This window comes from Lissotriton helveticus, chromosome 3_2 (genome assembly GCF_964261635.1).
Source record: "Lissotriton helveticus chromosome 3_2, aLisHel1.1, whole genome shotgun sequence".
Lineage (NCBI taxonomy): Eukaryota > Metazoa > Chordata > Amphibia > Caudata > Salamandridae > Lissotriton > Lissotriton helveticus.
Genome location: NC_136062.1, coordinates 183,666,743 through 183,684,570, shown reverse-complemented (window position 1 = coordinate 183,684,570; position 17,828 = coordinate 183,666,743). Strand labels below are relative to the sequence as shown.

Genomic DNA, 17,828 nt, shown 5'->3' with positions numbered 1-17,828 from the left:
CCATCAGTTAGAGTACCATCAATAATGTTTACACCTGACACATGCACCACATCAAATTCCACAAATAGTGACACATCCGCATCCTTTGTCTCCGCCGACTTTGATAAGCTAATATGAAGTTGTAAGAACAGTCCCTGCGGCCATAAGATAAGCCACAACAAGAAAATTGCGATCAGGACGACAGGAGGCACATGGAGAATGAGAACTTTTGACCATCATTGAAACCACAAACAAAAGGAGAAAGAAAAAAACACTAGAAGTGATGGGGACAAACGCCATCAGGATCAGATAGCACAATTAAAATAGGACTATGCACAAACAAAGGATGAAGCAGGTCAGTCCCATAAGAGCACCCACTATTTGGCTTCTAGTTATCGAGATTTAAAATGCCAACCTGTGCCAAGGGACTGTTAACAAGGAAAGATGGCAAACTACGTAAAAACTGCCCAACTAAAGAGTGTGAACAATGTGTGCAATATATATTAAAAACAACTTGCAGGTGAATGCGATGTCTGGTTAATGGGGAAAGCAGAACATTTTCTTACCGTCTTCGGTCTCTTGCCAGACAATCCCTTCTAGATTCACACTAGTTCCAGGCTCGCAGGGACCCAAACATTCAGGCTCAGTCGCCAATGCCACGTCACAGGTGTTCACCCCCACTGAGCGTGTACGCACCATGATCTGCTCACAAGGGGATGAGATGTCAGCGTTGACCACGGGCACCAGCAGGTGCAATGGCAGCACAGGAGGAGTGGAGGCGGGGGACTCCATCTGCATGAAGAACAGACAAATATAAGTGAGGATCATACTGCCCCAGAGGACACAAGAACCAAGAGAAACCAACAACTTAGACGTGCACACGGTGCCCACAAGCTGTCGCAATAGATAGGAGAACACAGTCGATGCCAACGCGGGTACAGTGTTACCTGAAACAGGAGCTCATAAATGATGTATAACTCCATTTGGAATGTGCTCGTCCAAGGGTCACAATTGACACAGCTCTGCATCCCATTCAAGGCCCTCCTGTCTACTTAAAGACATGGATTGATAAAGCCACTTGGCTTGTATAATGTTTTTGCACAGAGGTTCATAGCAGGGAGACTCATGTACACAGAGCAATACACCATCAGATACCCAACGCACACACTGGCATTTAAGTAAACAATTTATAGTGGCACCCATAAATATTGACAACACACATACAAACATACAAGTCCCAGAGAAGGAGTAAAGCTTCCATCCTTCCATTAAATAGCGTGTGCAGATTATGCTGGCTATATATAGAGCCTGTTGTCACCCCCCCTTCCACTTAAATGGGAAAATGACATCTGACGTGAAATTGACTCAAAATCGTCTCCACTGGCTAAATACAAAAATGTATACATTATACATTTTTACATCGACTCCATTTTATCCCCATAATCTACATTTGCACTTTTCCTTTTTTTAAATTCGAGATTTTTGTTAAAGTATTGGAATTGGAACGAATCATAGAAATATTATTTCTGTTTCTTCTGGGAAAGAAACTAGTCTCTGTTCTGGTCTTATAGGAAGTTAAGACGTTTTCAAGGATACAATGGGTCCTGATGCAAGAAAGGAAAATGGGCCCCCATTCCCAGGTTTGCATGTTAAAAAAAAAAAAAAAAAAGATCTTATTGGTATGCATTGGGGCCTTCTGCACTATTAATAGCTATGACCCCTTTTCATACTAAGAGATTACATATACTGCTGCTTTTCTTTTTCAAACTCATTACACTTTGTAATAAATTCAATAATTTTAAACTGGTCAAATATAACAATTTTGAAATACACTTTGGACTGAGTCTTAATCCAGGAGTTAAAACTGCATTAAAGTGGACTTACTGCGTAGCCCAAAGATTGAAAACCAAATTACATTTTTGAGTCCGCTTGCAATGGCCAACTAGAGAAGATGATATTGGTTTATAGAATAGATATGGTCCCAGCACACCAATCACTACTCTAAATCGTGACAGCATCATGAGTGTAGCAGATTAAATCTTTATGAAGAGGATACACAGAGAATTATGCAGGATTTTTTTTTTAATCTAAGAAAGCTACCTGTCCATAAGAAATTAAATAAAGAAGTGTTGCTTTAATACCTTTAGTGGTGGGGTGATAATGGGGACATACTAGTATCCGCATAAAACCTTCGATGAGAGTAGCTGAAAGAGAAACAACTTGTTTTAAGCCTTACTAGCTGCATCTTAGAGACATGCAATTCAATAACCAAATTCCCAGGTAGTCAAAGGTAAAACATTGGTCCTAAGGCTACTCAACCAATCTTTCTTGCGTCTCTTTGAATATAACAGAGCCTTTGATTTGCTACTTTTACAGCAGCTTATTGTAGGTGTCTAATGTGTGAAGAGTTATTTGTCTAGTCAGACATGTATGCAATTCAGAACTTCTGTATCGTCTACAAATGGTAGAACATGCAAGTGTTGACACACGTCTTTGGAAGGAAATGCTTTGGATTAGCTTGGGATACATTTAGATCTGCTGAGTATAGAATAAAAAGCAAGGGTGTTAGAATGCACTCCTCCTTCAAGACCCTATGAGTTTAAATATAGTTAGGTAAAGATCAAACACAAATATATTTTATTTAGACCCACGTTCTGCTTGAATGGGTTTAAAAAGAATGGTGTCAATATTCTAAACAGCTGGCTCTTAAAAAAACAGACACCAGTCCCAGGGGCTCAAATGTGCCAATGGGCATGGGTCAACAGTAGAATGCAGAAGGTCAAGAGCACAAGAAACCCCAGAACCAGCAAGGCAAAAACCACTGCTTGCTCCCAAAATACATGGATCTGGATCATAGCCTCAATGTCCCAGACTTGCTGCAAAGGAATAAAGGCCTTCTAAGCCAGGGTCCAGGATAGCTCCTACAAAGGGAACCGTCTGTACAACCTGCAGGAGCGATTTTGGTTTGAGTGAGAACCCCATTGTGTGCAGCAGTAAAACAGCTGTCTGCCGACTGTCCAAGACTAGATGTTCCAAGCCAGCCTTCAGAAGCCAGCCATTGAGGTACTGGACTGTGTATCGCTGACCTGAAAAGATGGGCCATGAGCCGCAACCAATGACATGATCTTTGTTAACACACTACCTTCCACAATAAAGCTATCCACATTATCCATTCTTCTAGCCATATCACACTCAAAAGGCACCTCTTGAAACTTTATATAACGTGATCTACCCATCCAGACTGCAAACAAGCGAACTTCTAAGTACACAGAATGGAATGCACGGTTACCCTGTAATAAAACATTTTATCAATCAATTCAAAATATTTATTCGACCTGAATAGGTCATGAAAAAAACGCAAAAATAAATAGAGATAAATACGAAGTAAGAATAGATAAAAACAGGAGCAGTTTGCAAATGTGACTCTTCAACATACAAACTCTAAGAAAGAGACACTTTAAATCAAAACAATAAAATCATGCATATATTTAATACTTTCTAAGGCCTAAAACATGCTTCAGCTTAAAAATGAAATGATCAATGTACAGTTAACATTATCGTTTTTTTGTTGCCTGGATAGCTGATTTCAGAAAGGTACAGACAATAACAAATTTCAGGCGAGCTTAAAGACTAAGTATAGCAAAGGTACTATACACCTTAGGAATCCATTTTTACATAACAAGGATTTTAAAAAGTGCTTACGTGGCAAACTGTGCAAATTAAGAAAAAACAAAGTGCCAAAGTGTTTGCGCAGATCGATTGTCACATGGGCAAAACAATACTATATTTCCCTCTAAGTCTGGGACACTTTTAAAACAGGGGGCCCACAAATTGAGTCTGCCCTAAAGTGAAAGAGAAGTGATCGCTCCCATTGTGTAAGATCAATAGATAATACATAGTGGGTCCTCCTGTAGCTAAAGATGTATAATAATTAAGGACTGTGCATTTAGCTAGCTCATTTAGCATTCTTAGATTTTCGCAGCGTTCCAGAAATGTTGCTTTCACCTTTAGAAACACCCTTTATCATTGATCATTCAGACATCTACTGCCCAGTTTTACACTTCATCACTACCACACAGACACGGATTCACAATAAACAATCTGCCACTCCAGCCGCACTACACAACAAGTATGCCTCGTCCCCTCCCACGTGATAAAACTGCAAATGCAATGCAGCTGACATTCTTATCAACGAAGCACAGCCATTACAGCTCCAGCACCCGCTACACCGTCTGTCTTTTGAATTTCTATTATTTAACCATCAAATAAAATATCCTAGGTCTTTATCACCACAAGGCGCCACTGGCGCCACAACACCCGACTGTCCTTCTACTATCCCACCCGCCAACTAAGATCATCCAATCAAGCCCTCGCCGCAGTCCCGCGCATCCGGAAAACCACCATGGGTGGCAGATCCTTCTCCTTCCTGGCTGCCAAGACCTGGAACTCACTCCCCACTCACCTCCGCCTTACTCAGAACCACATCTCCTTCAGAAAAGAACTGAAAACATGGCTATTCGATAAACAATGAACCCCTCCCTCTAGCGCCCTGAGACCCTCTGGGTGAGTAGTGCGCTTTATAAATGCCTGAACTTGAACTTGAACTGGCTCATGCTTCAAGGACCTTAACAGGGTCACTGGCATATATCACCTTTCCATCACTGCTACTTGGGGATTTCAACCTACAATCCAACATCCATTAGACAAAAGACCCTCTTCATATACCTTCACTCTGAAAAGCCGTCTTCTCTGGCAACCACTGATTCCCCTTCCCCGACAATAACTTTATGAAAACTTGTAGTGAATATCCCTGCTCTTTCAAGCACAAAGCACCCATCTCGAAAAGAAAACCTTGTCTAGACGTTCTGCCTGTATTACACCAACTTGCACCACTCCACTGGGCCCATGTTCAGTGTCAGAGGAGTTATTTGCTCTGCTTACTGGCAGCCCTGGCAGTACATGTAGGCCCGCTCAGCTCAGCCTGCATGTCTGTGTGTGCTGTGCGGATGAAAGGGAATGAGAAGGCAGTGTAAAAGAGTCCAGTCCTAGCCTTCAGGGTCCTTGTGAGCAGGCGCAGCTCACTACAACCTTGTGAGCACTTCTTTTGGCAGTGCTACTTCCCAGTTCCCACCCATTCCGAGAGGCCTTTACAGCTCCAACATAGTTCATGCGGTGCCGCCCCCTAACCTCCCCAGCATTCCCCTCACCAGACCATTCCCTGGAGTCAAGCCTTAATCACTTACAACCTTCCCCTCGTGACAAGCCCGCGCATCCTTTCCCCAAAGCCCTGTCGTGCCCCTGCCCTCCCTCGATAGGCCCCCGCTCCCCTCATCAGACTCCACGGTGTACTAGCCACTGCCGCGTGAGGGAAGGCTGCCTCACGGGGACTGGGAGGGAGACACCCAGGCAGAAAAAAAGCGCAGAAGCAGCAGCACAATCGGAGTTTAATTACAGTTCCAGCAGAGGTTCGGCTAATTACCGCCGGCCGCACTTCTAATCTGCATACGCTGCCGTGCATGATAATGAGCACTACTACAACTTACAGCTTTAAGCAAAGGATGTGGGGGGGATTGGAGGGGGGAAAAGAACAGAGAAAAGATGAAAAGTATTCGCACCAAATACCAGCTTAAGGCCCATTAACGTAAGAATAGGAAGGAAAGGGGAAAACACTGCAGTGTCTACTATGAACATGGCATGGATGTGGCCACCTCACTACTATGATACAACCTAGGCCTGTGCTGAACATGCAGCCGAGGAATCAAAGATACTGCCACAGTTACCCTGTGGGGCAGCTCAGAACCAGCCTCAACTGCTGAGCCGAGCACAGGTGTGCCCGACACACCCAGGACCCTGCACCAGCAGCTGGGGCAAAGGGAAGAGACATAATCTAGCACTAGTAATGTAAGCCTTAGCCATCTCTGGTCTACCAATCACCTTCTTAATACAGGTCAGGTTTGGGTGGGCGCCTTTGTACCAAATGCACCTCTCCATCTGCATTTCCACCTCTTTCAACCAATATACCTTTTATGATATTATATATATTCTCTACTTTCAACCACCTAACAGCTGGGAGCATCTGGTATACACTAACACTTTTGCCAATCCTGCATCTTTGATATGATTTGGAGAATGCTTTCCCCATCCATAACTATCTACACCTCTTTAGGCTTTGCAGCAAGGTTAAATGATCTCGAATTTTCATTCTGTATGCTAAATTGGCGTGTGGCAACAATGGCAAACACAAAGCGAAGCTGCCTGGAATAGAGGGTAGAGAAAAAAAGCCAAAGCACAGACCAAGAAAAACAAGCATTGGCAAAGCCAATAGGTCTCGCCTTTGTGACCTAAGTGTTAGCAATGCAGCACATTATCCTGGGTACTGTGCCACCTGATATTGAGAGCTGTGCAATTGAACATACCTGCTGGCATCTGTGGTCATAACATGGTCTAGATTGGGGCATGTGCTGTTTTCTTATCGGTTTAATAAGGTTGTTGCTGATGCGTCTATTTACGCTGCTCCTAAGGTTCCCGTAGCGCGTGTTTACGCTATGGTACACAGTGTGACCCTTCCAGGAACATGCTGGAGAAGCATTCATGGTGCTATATGTTCCTGCCGTATGAAGATAGGGATGGGTATTCACATTCATATATTAGAATGCACCAGAAACAGCAGCTCCGAGCGCTATGTGTGCTGGTGGGCGGGGGATCCTATGCATTAGTGCGTGTAAGATAACAGTTAGACCTAACCGCCCCCCCCCCCCACCACACAGCCCACCCAAATGGAGATGTATGTATGTATGTATAGGCATTTATATAGCGCACTACTTACCCGTAGGGTCCCAAGGCGCTTCGACCGCTGCGAAACCCTTCCTGGCTTCCCTGAGAGATGGTCCCTTAATGGGTATCTCCAGGGTGAGACCAGGCATCCCCGGCGGTCTGGTGGGGCCGTTAGTGAAGATGAGGCAAGCTAATGCCCAGAGTTGCCGAGTGTGATCGCTGATCAGAGTGGGCACCGAGGCGAGAGAATTATCGAGTCCGCTGACCCTGGTCCAGAAACCTGCCGCGCCGGGAATCGAACCCTGGTCCCGGGCCGTCCTCTGCTCTCGGGTCTGCCGCCTCTAACCAGTGAGCCACACTACTTCAGGACTTAAAGAGAACATACAATACCAGGGCTTTGGGGAGAGGAACATTGTCTTGCGTAGTGCATTGCATTTCTGCCGCTTGTGTTCTGCGTGTACTAGGGAAAGTACAGGATCGCTCGAAAATAATTAAAACACGCTGTCAAGGTTGAACAGCAATTGTTGAAACACCTGAATGCGCTTGCTAGGTGGGTATACACATATACACTACTTGCAACGAGTCAATTCAGCATCTAAACAGAGAAAGCACCAAGTATAGATGCGTGTGCACATGGTTTGTTACCAGAATGCAGCCAAACGTTGCTAAGAAACCGCATAACCCTGCGATGAGTACGAGTACTCGTTACGACGAAGGAAGTCGGCAAAGCAATTCACCGACCACGGTGTGTGACACGCGCCTTCCTCTCGACATACACTGAGAGTGCATGCGCTTGTGTATTGAGTAGCAGACTGTGTATTATGAATGCGAAAAAAGCGGGTATGGAAGAAAGCTACATTATTTGAAACCACAAGAATAAACAAAAACGAAAATAACGTGGTGGGGACCGAAAATAAGGACCATAACCCTGAGATGAGGACGAGTACTCGTTATGACGAAGGAAGTCGGCAAAGCAATTCACCGGTCAGTGTGAGACGCGCGCTTTCCTCTCGACATACAGTGAGAGCGCACACGCTCTGTATAGAGTAGCAAACTGTGTATTATGAATGTGATAAAAGGGGATATGGAAGAAAGCTACATTATTTGAAAACACAGGAATAAACAGAGGGGAAAATAACGTGGTGGGGACTGAAAATAATGACCGCAACTGGGAAAAAAAATCATAGTACATACAGAGGCATAAAAATCACCATGATTACAGAGCAGAGTCGTGTTGAAGGGAGCAGTTGTACCACACTTTTACAGTGTTAAAGGGTTATGCATCAAACTATGTACGATAAAGGCAGGGCACTTACTCCAATAAAATATGCAGTGTATAGCAACGCCTGCCCAAGGGTTTGAATCACACAGTGTGGCGTTTGTGAAGCGCGGCCAAAGGCAGATGGCGGCTGAGGGCATGGCCGCGAAAGTGAAAGTAATGGCCAGCGATGCGAGGAAGAGATAAGAAAGGCAGATGGCGGATGCGCGCATGCACGCCAGCGTGCACGCAAGCTTTATGCCAGGAAAAGCTTGTGGGTAGTACTATGAAAACCCCTTTCTAAAAGTCGAGCAAGCAACGCTTGCGCTGCTCTAGGCTCGACCTAAAAGTCACCTGTACACTGAGGATCATGACTAAAGCCGCAAACAGCGGCAGATACCATGTGAAATAAGCATTTGCAATGCAGTAGATCTAGCATTTACGCGAATTTGAGCTATAGCATAAATTCTCGTAAAAGCGAGACCTATTGCATTGCAAATGCAATTTTTAAAAAGCACCCCATGCCGCTCTTTCACGTTGATGTAGGCCACGCACCTTTCTTTAGAGACAGCTCATTTAAAGAAAGGGGCATGGCCAACATTAAAGGGAAAACACTGAAAGGGGTGCATTAACAAAAAAATATTTGCAATGCAAGCGGTCTCACATTTGCCAGATTTTAAGCTATTGTCATACAATAGCTCAAACTCTTGTAAATGAAAGACCTATTTCATTGCAAAGAAGCGGCCATCATTATAGCGGCCTGCTTTCAAAGTGAATCCAGGCATTGGCGCACTGAATGTTGCAGGAAAGCATGTTCTGCCTGCAGTACCAGAAACTCGTTAAAGAAAATAGTGCCTACAGACTACATAAACATACAGTGTAACAACAGAAGCCAGTCTTCATGGGAGGTTACAAATATAGACACTGAGAGACTAACAATCCTATTAATGAATCAGAAGCCAGGATTTACAGAGGACAATGACAAAAGCCAATGTAAAATATGGGTGGAGAGTGGACGGGACTTCAAGTACATACTCAAATACAGCATGCCTCTCAGAGCAGCACATGCGCTGCCCAGGCTTGATCTAAAAAGGAAAACTAAAAAAAGCCAAGAGGCACAATGAAAACCCCAATGCGTGGTGGCTTTCTGATAAGTGATGGGGATAATATGGAGGCAAGAGCAATGAAGTGAGAAAAGGGGCTTCAAAGAAAAGAGAGAAACGGAAGGAGTAAAAATTAAGAGTAGGAGTTACGGCAGGAGATGAAAGGAGGAACTGAAAAGGGGAAGAATTTTAGAGAAGGAATTATACTGGAATGTGGGATGAGAGAGGGAATGGGAAACTGAATAGAGTAGACATTGGCATGTGGAGGAGAAAGAGAGGGACTGAGGTGAGGAAGATATGAGGGAAAGAAGGGGTCAATTAAGGAGGACAACATGTTGTCCTCGACCCTATTGCTGGTAGATATGAAGGGGAAAAGAATTTAATACAGAGAAGAAAAAGGAGATATTTGTGAGAAGACGGGGAGTTAGTGGAAAAAGAAGGCTTTTGTATGTACACTATTATTGGGAAATGAGTAGTCTTGCTGGTGGTGGGGAGCTATAAGATGTGTTCTGCCTGGTGGGATTTCACGAGAAAAAAGGGGCAGCTGGGACATTAAGCAGAAGATGGAGTTGAAAGATTACAACATTGAGGTGAATGTGTTTCTTTATTAGACAGAGGGATGTCTGGTGAGAAGCACAAACAGGTTCAGACTTGTTTAGAAATTTCACACGCCGATTAGTTTATGCGAAATGCACTGATTCCGGTGGTCAAAAAATGTGTAACATGAGTGTACCCAGGATCTAGAGCGGCCGACCTCCACACATCAGACTTACAGTTTACATGCTTTAGTTCAGAAAGGATCTTAAAGGCCCATTTCTTCAATCGGCACCTAATTGACAAGCATTAGCAGGAACTTCCTCACCTTCCATCGCTATTGTGTACAGTCTGAAATCTCTTTTTGGGATTTTACTGTTGCGCACTTTAACTGCTAACTGGAGGCCTCATGAAAGCAAACTAAATCTGGTCCGCACCCGGAACCATTCTGCAGGAGCACTCGTCCTGCCGGCCTTTTTCCTCGATTTAGGAATTTTGCTGATGAACCTCTATCCTTTGCGCAATTATACAAGTGGATGCCCTCACCATTTCAATCCATTTTGTCACAGAAGTCGACTCAGAGTACCAATCTTCATATTTTAAGCCTTCTAATCGTATTGAATATATACTGATATTGGATAACACACTTTGTGAACTTGATACCACTTTTACCTGGTCTCGAGCGGGGCCGGGTTGGAATTATCACCGGCAAAGCGACCTGTGGTTCATCACTCTTCAACTACAGCCCTGAGGAGTCGCTAAAGTACCGTTATTGCTTTGCGACGAAACACGTGTCGGCTGGCCATCCATAAAAATAAAAGAGGCGCCGTACTACCCTTCGTCCTCCTTTTTCTTCAAATGTGGACACTTGAACTATTATATGTCCATTGAGACATCTATTTCTGTACTTTCTTTAATTGGTGTGCAACAGGTTTTTTGTATATTGTGTACGGTGTGTGTCTTTGCACACACTCTTTGAGGGGTTTAGGGTCTTTTGTCCCCTCACCTGCATGCACCCATTCCAAATACCACTATTTCCACTACCGTGAGCAGTGCGCCCAGTATTTCCCTCACTCTAAAAAACCCTGGTCTTAATTGGTCTTACAGCAAACTAAATCTGACCTGCTCTTTTTGACACCAGGTGAAAGAATGCATTAATCACATTTTTCTGTCCCCGCTATTCAAATAATAGAAAGAAGTGGATACCTTCACTCTGTCAGAGTATGAGGATTAGGGATTTCAAGGTTGTCTCCAGAACTCTTAGATTGAACACAACACCCTTGACCTTGTATGCTCTGTCCCGGTGTTTAATGGGAGTATGGAGAACCAGACAGGGTAGCGTTGGGCCCAGAGATCTGCACTGCATTGTCGACTGTTGTAGGTAATGTGATTTGCATTAAATTTTAGTCTTATCCTCTAATTTATTGACCCTCCTTAATGAGGTGATACTGGAACCAAGAAGTACAAGCCAATGGCTCCAGCCACACTGAAATTCTATGACTAGTAACGCTTTTTGATCGAGCTTTTATTTGATGTTTATCGATGATTTCGTATGGTTTAAAGGATGTTATTGATTTTATTGTTTTAATGTCCTTACGTGAATTGTATCTATATGTACTTTTAAGGCAGTATGTGCCGAATAGAGAACATGAATGAATGAAAATGAAATCTCAATATCCCCATATTGCTATTTGCAGCGTCATGTAGGCCCCTGCTAGGATTAGAAAATAAGAATGCACGTGCACAAGTATTTATATAGTCTATCAAATTAATATTAAGTACTGCTTCATATGTGAACGCGCAGAGAGATCTGAAGGATGCAGTTACAAAACAATGAAGATCCTCTGAGAAGCGAGAGCCACTCAAAGCCTGTTTCCCAGAACCAAGGCTGCTTGCAGATTACCATAGCAACCTCCCTGCACAGAGCAGACTGATTTAGCTCTCTGGTGACCTTACCTTTCTGCAGCTCTGCTCTTACAGTAATGAATGGGTGGGCTGGGTGGGGGTGAGGAAAGCAGCGCACTTTCTTTTCTTTAATGTTCATAGAAGAAAATTGGCCATGAACTTGCCAATTAGAGGAAGCAGTTAATTCCCGGCATACTGGGCATTTGTACAGCCCTGCTGCTTTACTACAGCATACTGTATTGCTCCTTTCCTCCCGATATGGCTGTGGGCCATTTACTGTACAAATCTGAATCTTCACATCTAATTTTCCTGTACCCAGACACCATTTTCAGCACAGGGACCATATGGAACAGGGCTCACGTCTTGGTTCTCTTCTATAGTTCTCAGGCCCTCTTTTTCCAACAACTAATCCGGTATCTCCCTGTACCCCACGACCCTCTGTTTCAGTGTAAATTCATGACTCTTTAGTGTCAATCAATTCTTGCACAAAGAGATAATGGCAGCTTTCAAGAAGCTATTAAGACCACCACATCGGTTTAGAATTTGAAAGTGTTCTGACAACAACGGGCTCGGACAGGTCATTGCTAAATGAGTCTGACAGCACTAAACACGAACTCCTAGCTGTTTCAGATAACCTAAACATGAACATTAATTATAATGTTCTGTATGGTCCACCTGACTAAGTGATGTGGAAGCAGGAAAACCTTGAATGGGGGGTTACCGCCGTGATGATAGTACAAGGATGTCCCACCTCGGCTGCTTATTAAAAGATCGTGCCAGCACCAGCATGTACTGCCTCATCAGTCCTCGCCACCCATGGGGCTCTAGGCATTAAGGGAGAATGGAAAACTCTGGAGATTGCAGCAGACTATCACACAGGCAGATCTCAAAGACTCCCAGATACCAGAGGATACTCTGAACATAATCCATGAGTTTCTGGGTCACGAGTAACACAACATACTGAGCTGGTTAGCCTTTCAAATTAACTCAAGATGCTCCCTGACAAGTAAGTATATAGACTAAACTTCCTCACCTGTACCCATACTTTTCAGCACTGATATATTTTTTATGTACTGTAAACACTTTAAATATTAATATTATTGGAAGTCAGTATTTTAAACAGCTTGAAACAAACGTCCGACAACTTTGCCTAGGCTTTTTTTCTAACGGCTAATGTGTGGAAGTTTTATGTTCTACCTACAGAAGCACTTGGAATTCCCATTGCAGAGTGCTCAGAATACACAAATACCTACTCAAGAAGTACAAAAGTTCACACGTGGAATCCATTAAAGGTACAAGTGCTGGAGAATTGCAGACACAGGCAAGAAACTTTCCTTTCCCAGCATAGAAACGTTCAAAACCAGTGAAGCACTGCACCCTGGTTCTCACAGTTCTTCCACATTTAAGCATTTTTCTGGAAAGCTTCGCCAACTCTAGATTCTTCATTAATAAATGTAAAGTGTTTCATGGAAACATTACGGTGTGCATTAGCTTGCTGGGCTGTTGTGACCCTCATGTTTTGCAGTGAATGTGTTTACGCTTCCTGGTAGTAGATTACTGGCCTTTCTTAAAAGGCACGCTCAATTTTGCAACAACAAAAGCAAAACTTTGGAAAAGGTCTGCATTCAATCCTCTTTTCTTGGCCCAGAATACTCTCTGCACTGGACTCAAGCATCACAGACCTTCTGGTGATTCTGTTAGCAACAGCCCCTGCAAAGGCTTAAGCCATGTCGTTTTAGAAAGTGACAATTTTCTTGAGCAGAAAAAAAAATAATTTTAAAGAAAAAGAAAATTTGGTAGTTGAGGAATTAGATTGGAGAGAGCTCTGCAGTCGCATTTGATGGTGCAGACAGGAAGGAACTGTTCTCAGCACACAGTGTTGAGGTGTATAAGCAGCTCCATTCATCACTTCCAGGGCGGAACAAAGTCAGCGCAGAGTCACACAATGCCACCTACTGAGGCGCAATAGCAATGTTGTTCAAATCTACCAAATCCAGTCTAGCACCTGGGGATATTCAAAAAGTGAGTAATCTGCAGTTAGAAGTATCCATCAGAATACCTGTCAGCAGTAATTTGCAGCAAAATAATTGATAAGTGTATGGCAAATTCTTCTCAGTAGTCCACAGAAAATAAACAAGCATTTGCAATGCAATAGGTCTCGCATTTACGCAAGTTTGAGCTATTGACATTGCAAATGGCAATGCCTTATTTTTGTTTTTAAAACGTAAATAAATGGCATTGCCATTTACAATGCCAATTGCTTAAACTTGCGTAAATGCGAGACCTATTGCATGATAAATGCTTGTCTCCTGCTGGAACCGTAATCCTGCCTTCCTGTCTCTGCTTAGAGGGCGACACGTTGGACGGCTCAGGCGGCGCCCGAGGAAGATGGCAACAGGAGGATGCGGCGCCGCCTGGGGTCTGAGGACGAGGTAGAGAGCCCACCTGATGCACATTTTGAAAAAAGCTGTCGGCATTGTGAAACAAGCATTTGCCCGCGAATCCTGGGAGGGCGGGGGCTGCCCGCGCATGCGCGGCATTTCTAACTTTCATTCTGAGAGCCCCGGCCCCTGTTAGAAATGCCGCGCATGCGCGGGCAGCCCCCGCTCTACCAGGTCCGCCAGCTCCAGTCCCGTCGTGAAGAACATCGGCTGCCAGCTCCCGTCGTGAAGAACATCGAAAGGGCCGAACATGCCTAAGGGGAGAGGAGCCCGGTGAGTGGGGGTGAGGGTGGGGGTGTACGCGCGTGTGTCTGTTCGAGTGTGTCTGTGCGTGCGTGCGTCTGTTAAAGGGGGTGCGTGTATTTATGCAGTGTGTGTGTGTGCGCGTGCGTCTGTTTAAGGGGGGGTGCGTGTATTTATGCAGTGTGTGTGTGTGCGTCTGTTTAAGGGGGGGTGCGTGTATGTATGCAGTGTGTGTGTGTGCCTGTGTATGCGTGTGTATGTGCGCATGCGCGTCAGTGTAGAGCGCGCCCACGAGGTCAAATCTCCGGCAGGAGAAGCGCGTAACAGTCTGCTGTCCACATTCCCCCAGAAGTGACAACATAAGTTGTCTCGCCCTAGACAGCAAAAAGCTTTGCTTTTTGCTTTCGTCTAGGTGAGACCTAAAAAACGGAACGATTGGAGTAATCTTATACAAGATAGGGGAAAGAGCAGCAAACTTTCGAGTAATGTTTAGCTCCTCTATAAATATGCATCGTGAAACATGCAGGGAATCCGGTCGCAAAAAGAACAGCTTACAACTTCATTATGCCACATTCATTTCAACTCTCAAATCATTTCACTGGCTATTTTTCAATATGAGGATCAAATTCAGATGTGTGGCTGTTACATAAATGCTTCAGTTTGACTTTGTATCCAAACTACTGAACAAATTATATCCAGGATAGTTTGGGTCACACGTCAAGTTGACATTCAGAAATAAACAGATCATAAAGAAATTCCTGTAAAACAAATAGCTTCAAAATATAACTACTGTTCAGAAAGCAGGTACCACCAACCAAACTGTGTCCGGCCACCTCCCCAAAGAACCAAGGTCAAAGTCACACTGAACTAAAAAATGAGCTGGCAAACTGATCAGATATCCGGTAATCACATCCCACTACTTACTCTGCCTACTGTAATGTAGTTTTCTGCTCATTTCCTATGCACACTCTTCCCAAACCAGTCGTTTGATTGGGGGGATAAGGGGGGGGGGGAAGGGGGGGGATCGGGGGGAGGGAAAGGTCTGTCAATTCTCGACTTGATCAAACCAAGTGACTTTACCTTAAGCACTCTAAACATAATTTACAGCTCCAAGAAAGAATATGTGAAGTTGATTTGTATGGCGCACTTATAACCCACGAGAGTATCCAGGCACATGATTAGGTGTGTGGGCGACCGTTCAGTTAATCAAAGAGCCAGGTCTTCAGCTTCTCGCAGAGTCCCAAAGTCAGGAGGCGGCTCTGGTGTATTGTGGGTAGTAGTTTGCTGGTTGTCCTACATCAGACCCAAAACATCAACCTCCTGTTCTGCTTCTATGAATGCGAGGAGTTGTGTACGAGTGAGAATGAGGCTGAGCATAGGTCTGGCAGGCTGGTGAAAGTATGCAGCGGTTCAGGTAAGCTGGGCCAGTGTTAGGCAAGGCTTTGTATGTGTGCGTGATGAGTTTCAATTGCCTGCGTTTGTGACTGGGGAACCAAAGGAGCTCTCAGGGGAGTAAGGGTGAGATGTTAGTGCAGTGCAGGAGGTTGAGTAAGAGTCTGGCAGCAACACTCTGGGTTATCTAAAGTCTGTGTAGGAGCTGCTTTAAGATTCCAGCATAGAGTGCTTTGCCGTATTCGAGTCTGCTTCTGATGAGTACTTTTGTGACAGTGTGTCTGGTGTTCTGTGGCAGCCACCTGAAGATATTTAATTGAATATGTAGGAAGAGGAGGCAGGCAGCGATCAGTGTGCTGATTTTTGCCATCATGTTGAGCTTGTCGTCCTAGATGATCCCCAGATTTCTAGCATGGCCAGTGGGTGCAGGTGTTGCTCTTAGCTCTGGCGGCCAACAAGTGGCGTCCTATGGTGTGCAACTATTTTCATGGCTATGTACCACCACTGTATTTTTTTGTGTTTGTGTTTTTTCAATCAACTTGCAAGTTGTCTTGAAGGCCTACACCCTGAGTCACAAATGCATCTTCAAGTGAACTTTAAATACCACAAAAACAACGTAAATAACTTCACCGACAGGTGCCCACTACACTTATGCATTCAGCCAAATATCACTTCAGATCCAGAGCATATATTGCAGAGTTAACGTATGTAGACTCATCACTATCCAATTAACCAGACTATAGAAAGAATCCTCAATGAAAAGTCACCCCAATGAAAAATCACCACACCAACATGGTTGTAATTGCGCCTCTCAAGTCTTTTTTTTTTGTTTAAACATTTTATTGAGTTTATAAAGGTCAACACAAGCTTTCAATACAATGATAGACATATAAATCACCAAATAAGTATATATGAGGGGAAATTACAGTCCACATATTATGTATCGTAGGACTACAATCATAAAACAAAAACAACTGTGTCAAACGAATCCTAACTCTGCGCCTGGTCTCATACATTCTTGACTTGGTTATTTGAGTCTCTAATACATGGGTATGGTATTGATATAAACTCTCCATCCCTATTGAAATGCTATGACTTCATTCATTAGTTGACCATCCTCTGTGTTGTGCGTCTCCAGGGGAATGTTCCTATGTGTGGCCCACCTCTTCCATATTTTGGTGTGCTTCAGTGGACATCCACGGGCTATGAAAACAGGTCGTTCTAACTCCATAGCATAATCCATGCCCCCCTTCCACGAGGAGGAGTATCAGCCTTCCAATGTTTGGCTATATCCCGTTTTGCAAAGGTAAGGCCCAAAAATAACAAATGTCTTTTATAATGATCACCCCCAATTTCGTCTGTGCAATGTAAGAGTGTGAGTTTTGGAGACCTGGGGTAGTCCCATGCTAGTACTGCAGATAGATTTTGAAGCACCCCCACAGAAAACGATCAAGAGTGGGACACGTCAAATTGTGTGTAGGAAGGTGCCGTCCTCTGAATGACAGCAAAGGCACTGAGGGGAGGCAATCAGCCCTGCCCGCTATAATCTATGTTGAGTGTAATACACCCTATGCAAGTATTTAAATTGAATATAGGGGAGGCAGGAGAAAATTGCAGCTCCACTGGGAATTGGGGTGCTCTGGACCAATCATCGTCTATATGACCTATATCAGTGTCCCATGAGGCCCATAGGTTAGCAAGGGTTGTGGGGATGTTAGTCACTACGGTTTAGTACATTTTGGAGATTTTATGATCCTCTAAGTTCCCCATTAGGAGCTTGCCCTCTAGTGTGCTGAACTCGGGAAGGGTAGGGCAGTTAAATCCTTAATGTAAGAATGCAAGGCATGTCGTAATTAAAAATATTTGTAGAACTGGTAGTGGGGCATGGAGAACTCCTTTTGAAGGTCTTGAAAGGACTTCAGGGTATGACCCCCTAATAACATCCACTAGGGTTGAAATTTTGATGCGATCCCAGACGCCAAACCCCTGAAGGTGTGCTACCGGAAGGAGTAGACAATTTCACCACAGTGGTTGGGCTGGTGGGGACTGGGGACTGGTGGGGACTTCTTCAGTGGAAGAAGTCCCCACCAGCCTATACGGCAAAGCGTCTGTCGCCAGGTCATGATCACCGACAATGTTAAGGGGGAGGAGGCCCATGTTTTCATCTCCGCTTTGCCTTTGGCGGTCGTTACTTCCAGA

At 44.2% G+C, this 17,828-nt stretch overlaps 1 protein-coding gene across 11 annotated transcripts in view; it reads right to left on the bottom strand.

The window, feature by feature from the left end:
- The window catches only part of ZNF609 (zinc finger protein 609), a 932,673-nt gene that overhangs the window by 322,455 nt on the left and 592,390 nt on the right, over nucleotides 1-17,828 (bottom strand). For all 11 annotated transcript variants that reach the window (XM_078685001.1, XM_078685012.1, XM_078685009.1 and 8 more), the window contains one exon: nucleotides 546-771. In XM_078685001.1, the coding sequence (XP_078541127.1) occupies nucleotides 546-771 (226 nt within the window). The remainder of the gene's footprint in view (nucleotides 1-545; nucleotides 772-17,828) is intronic.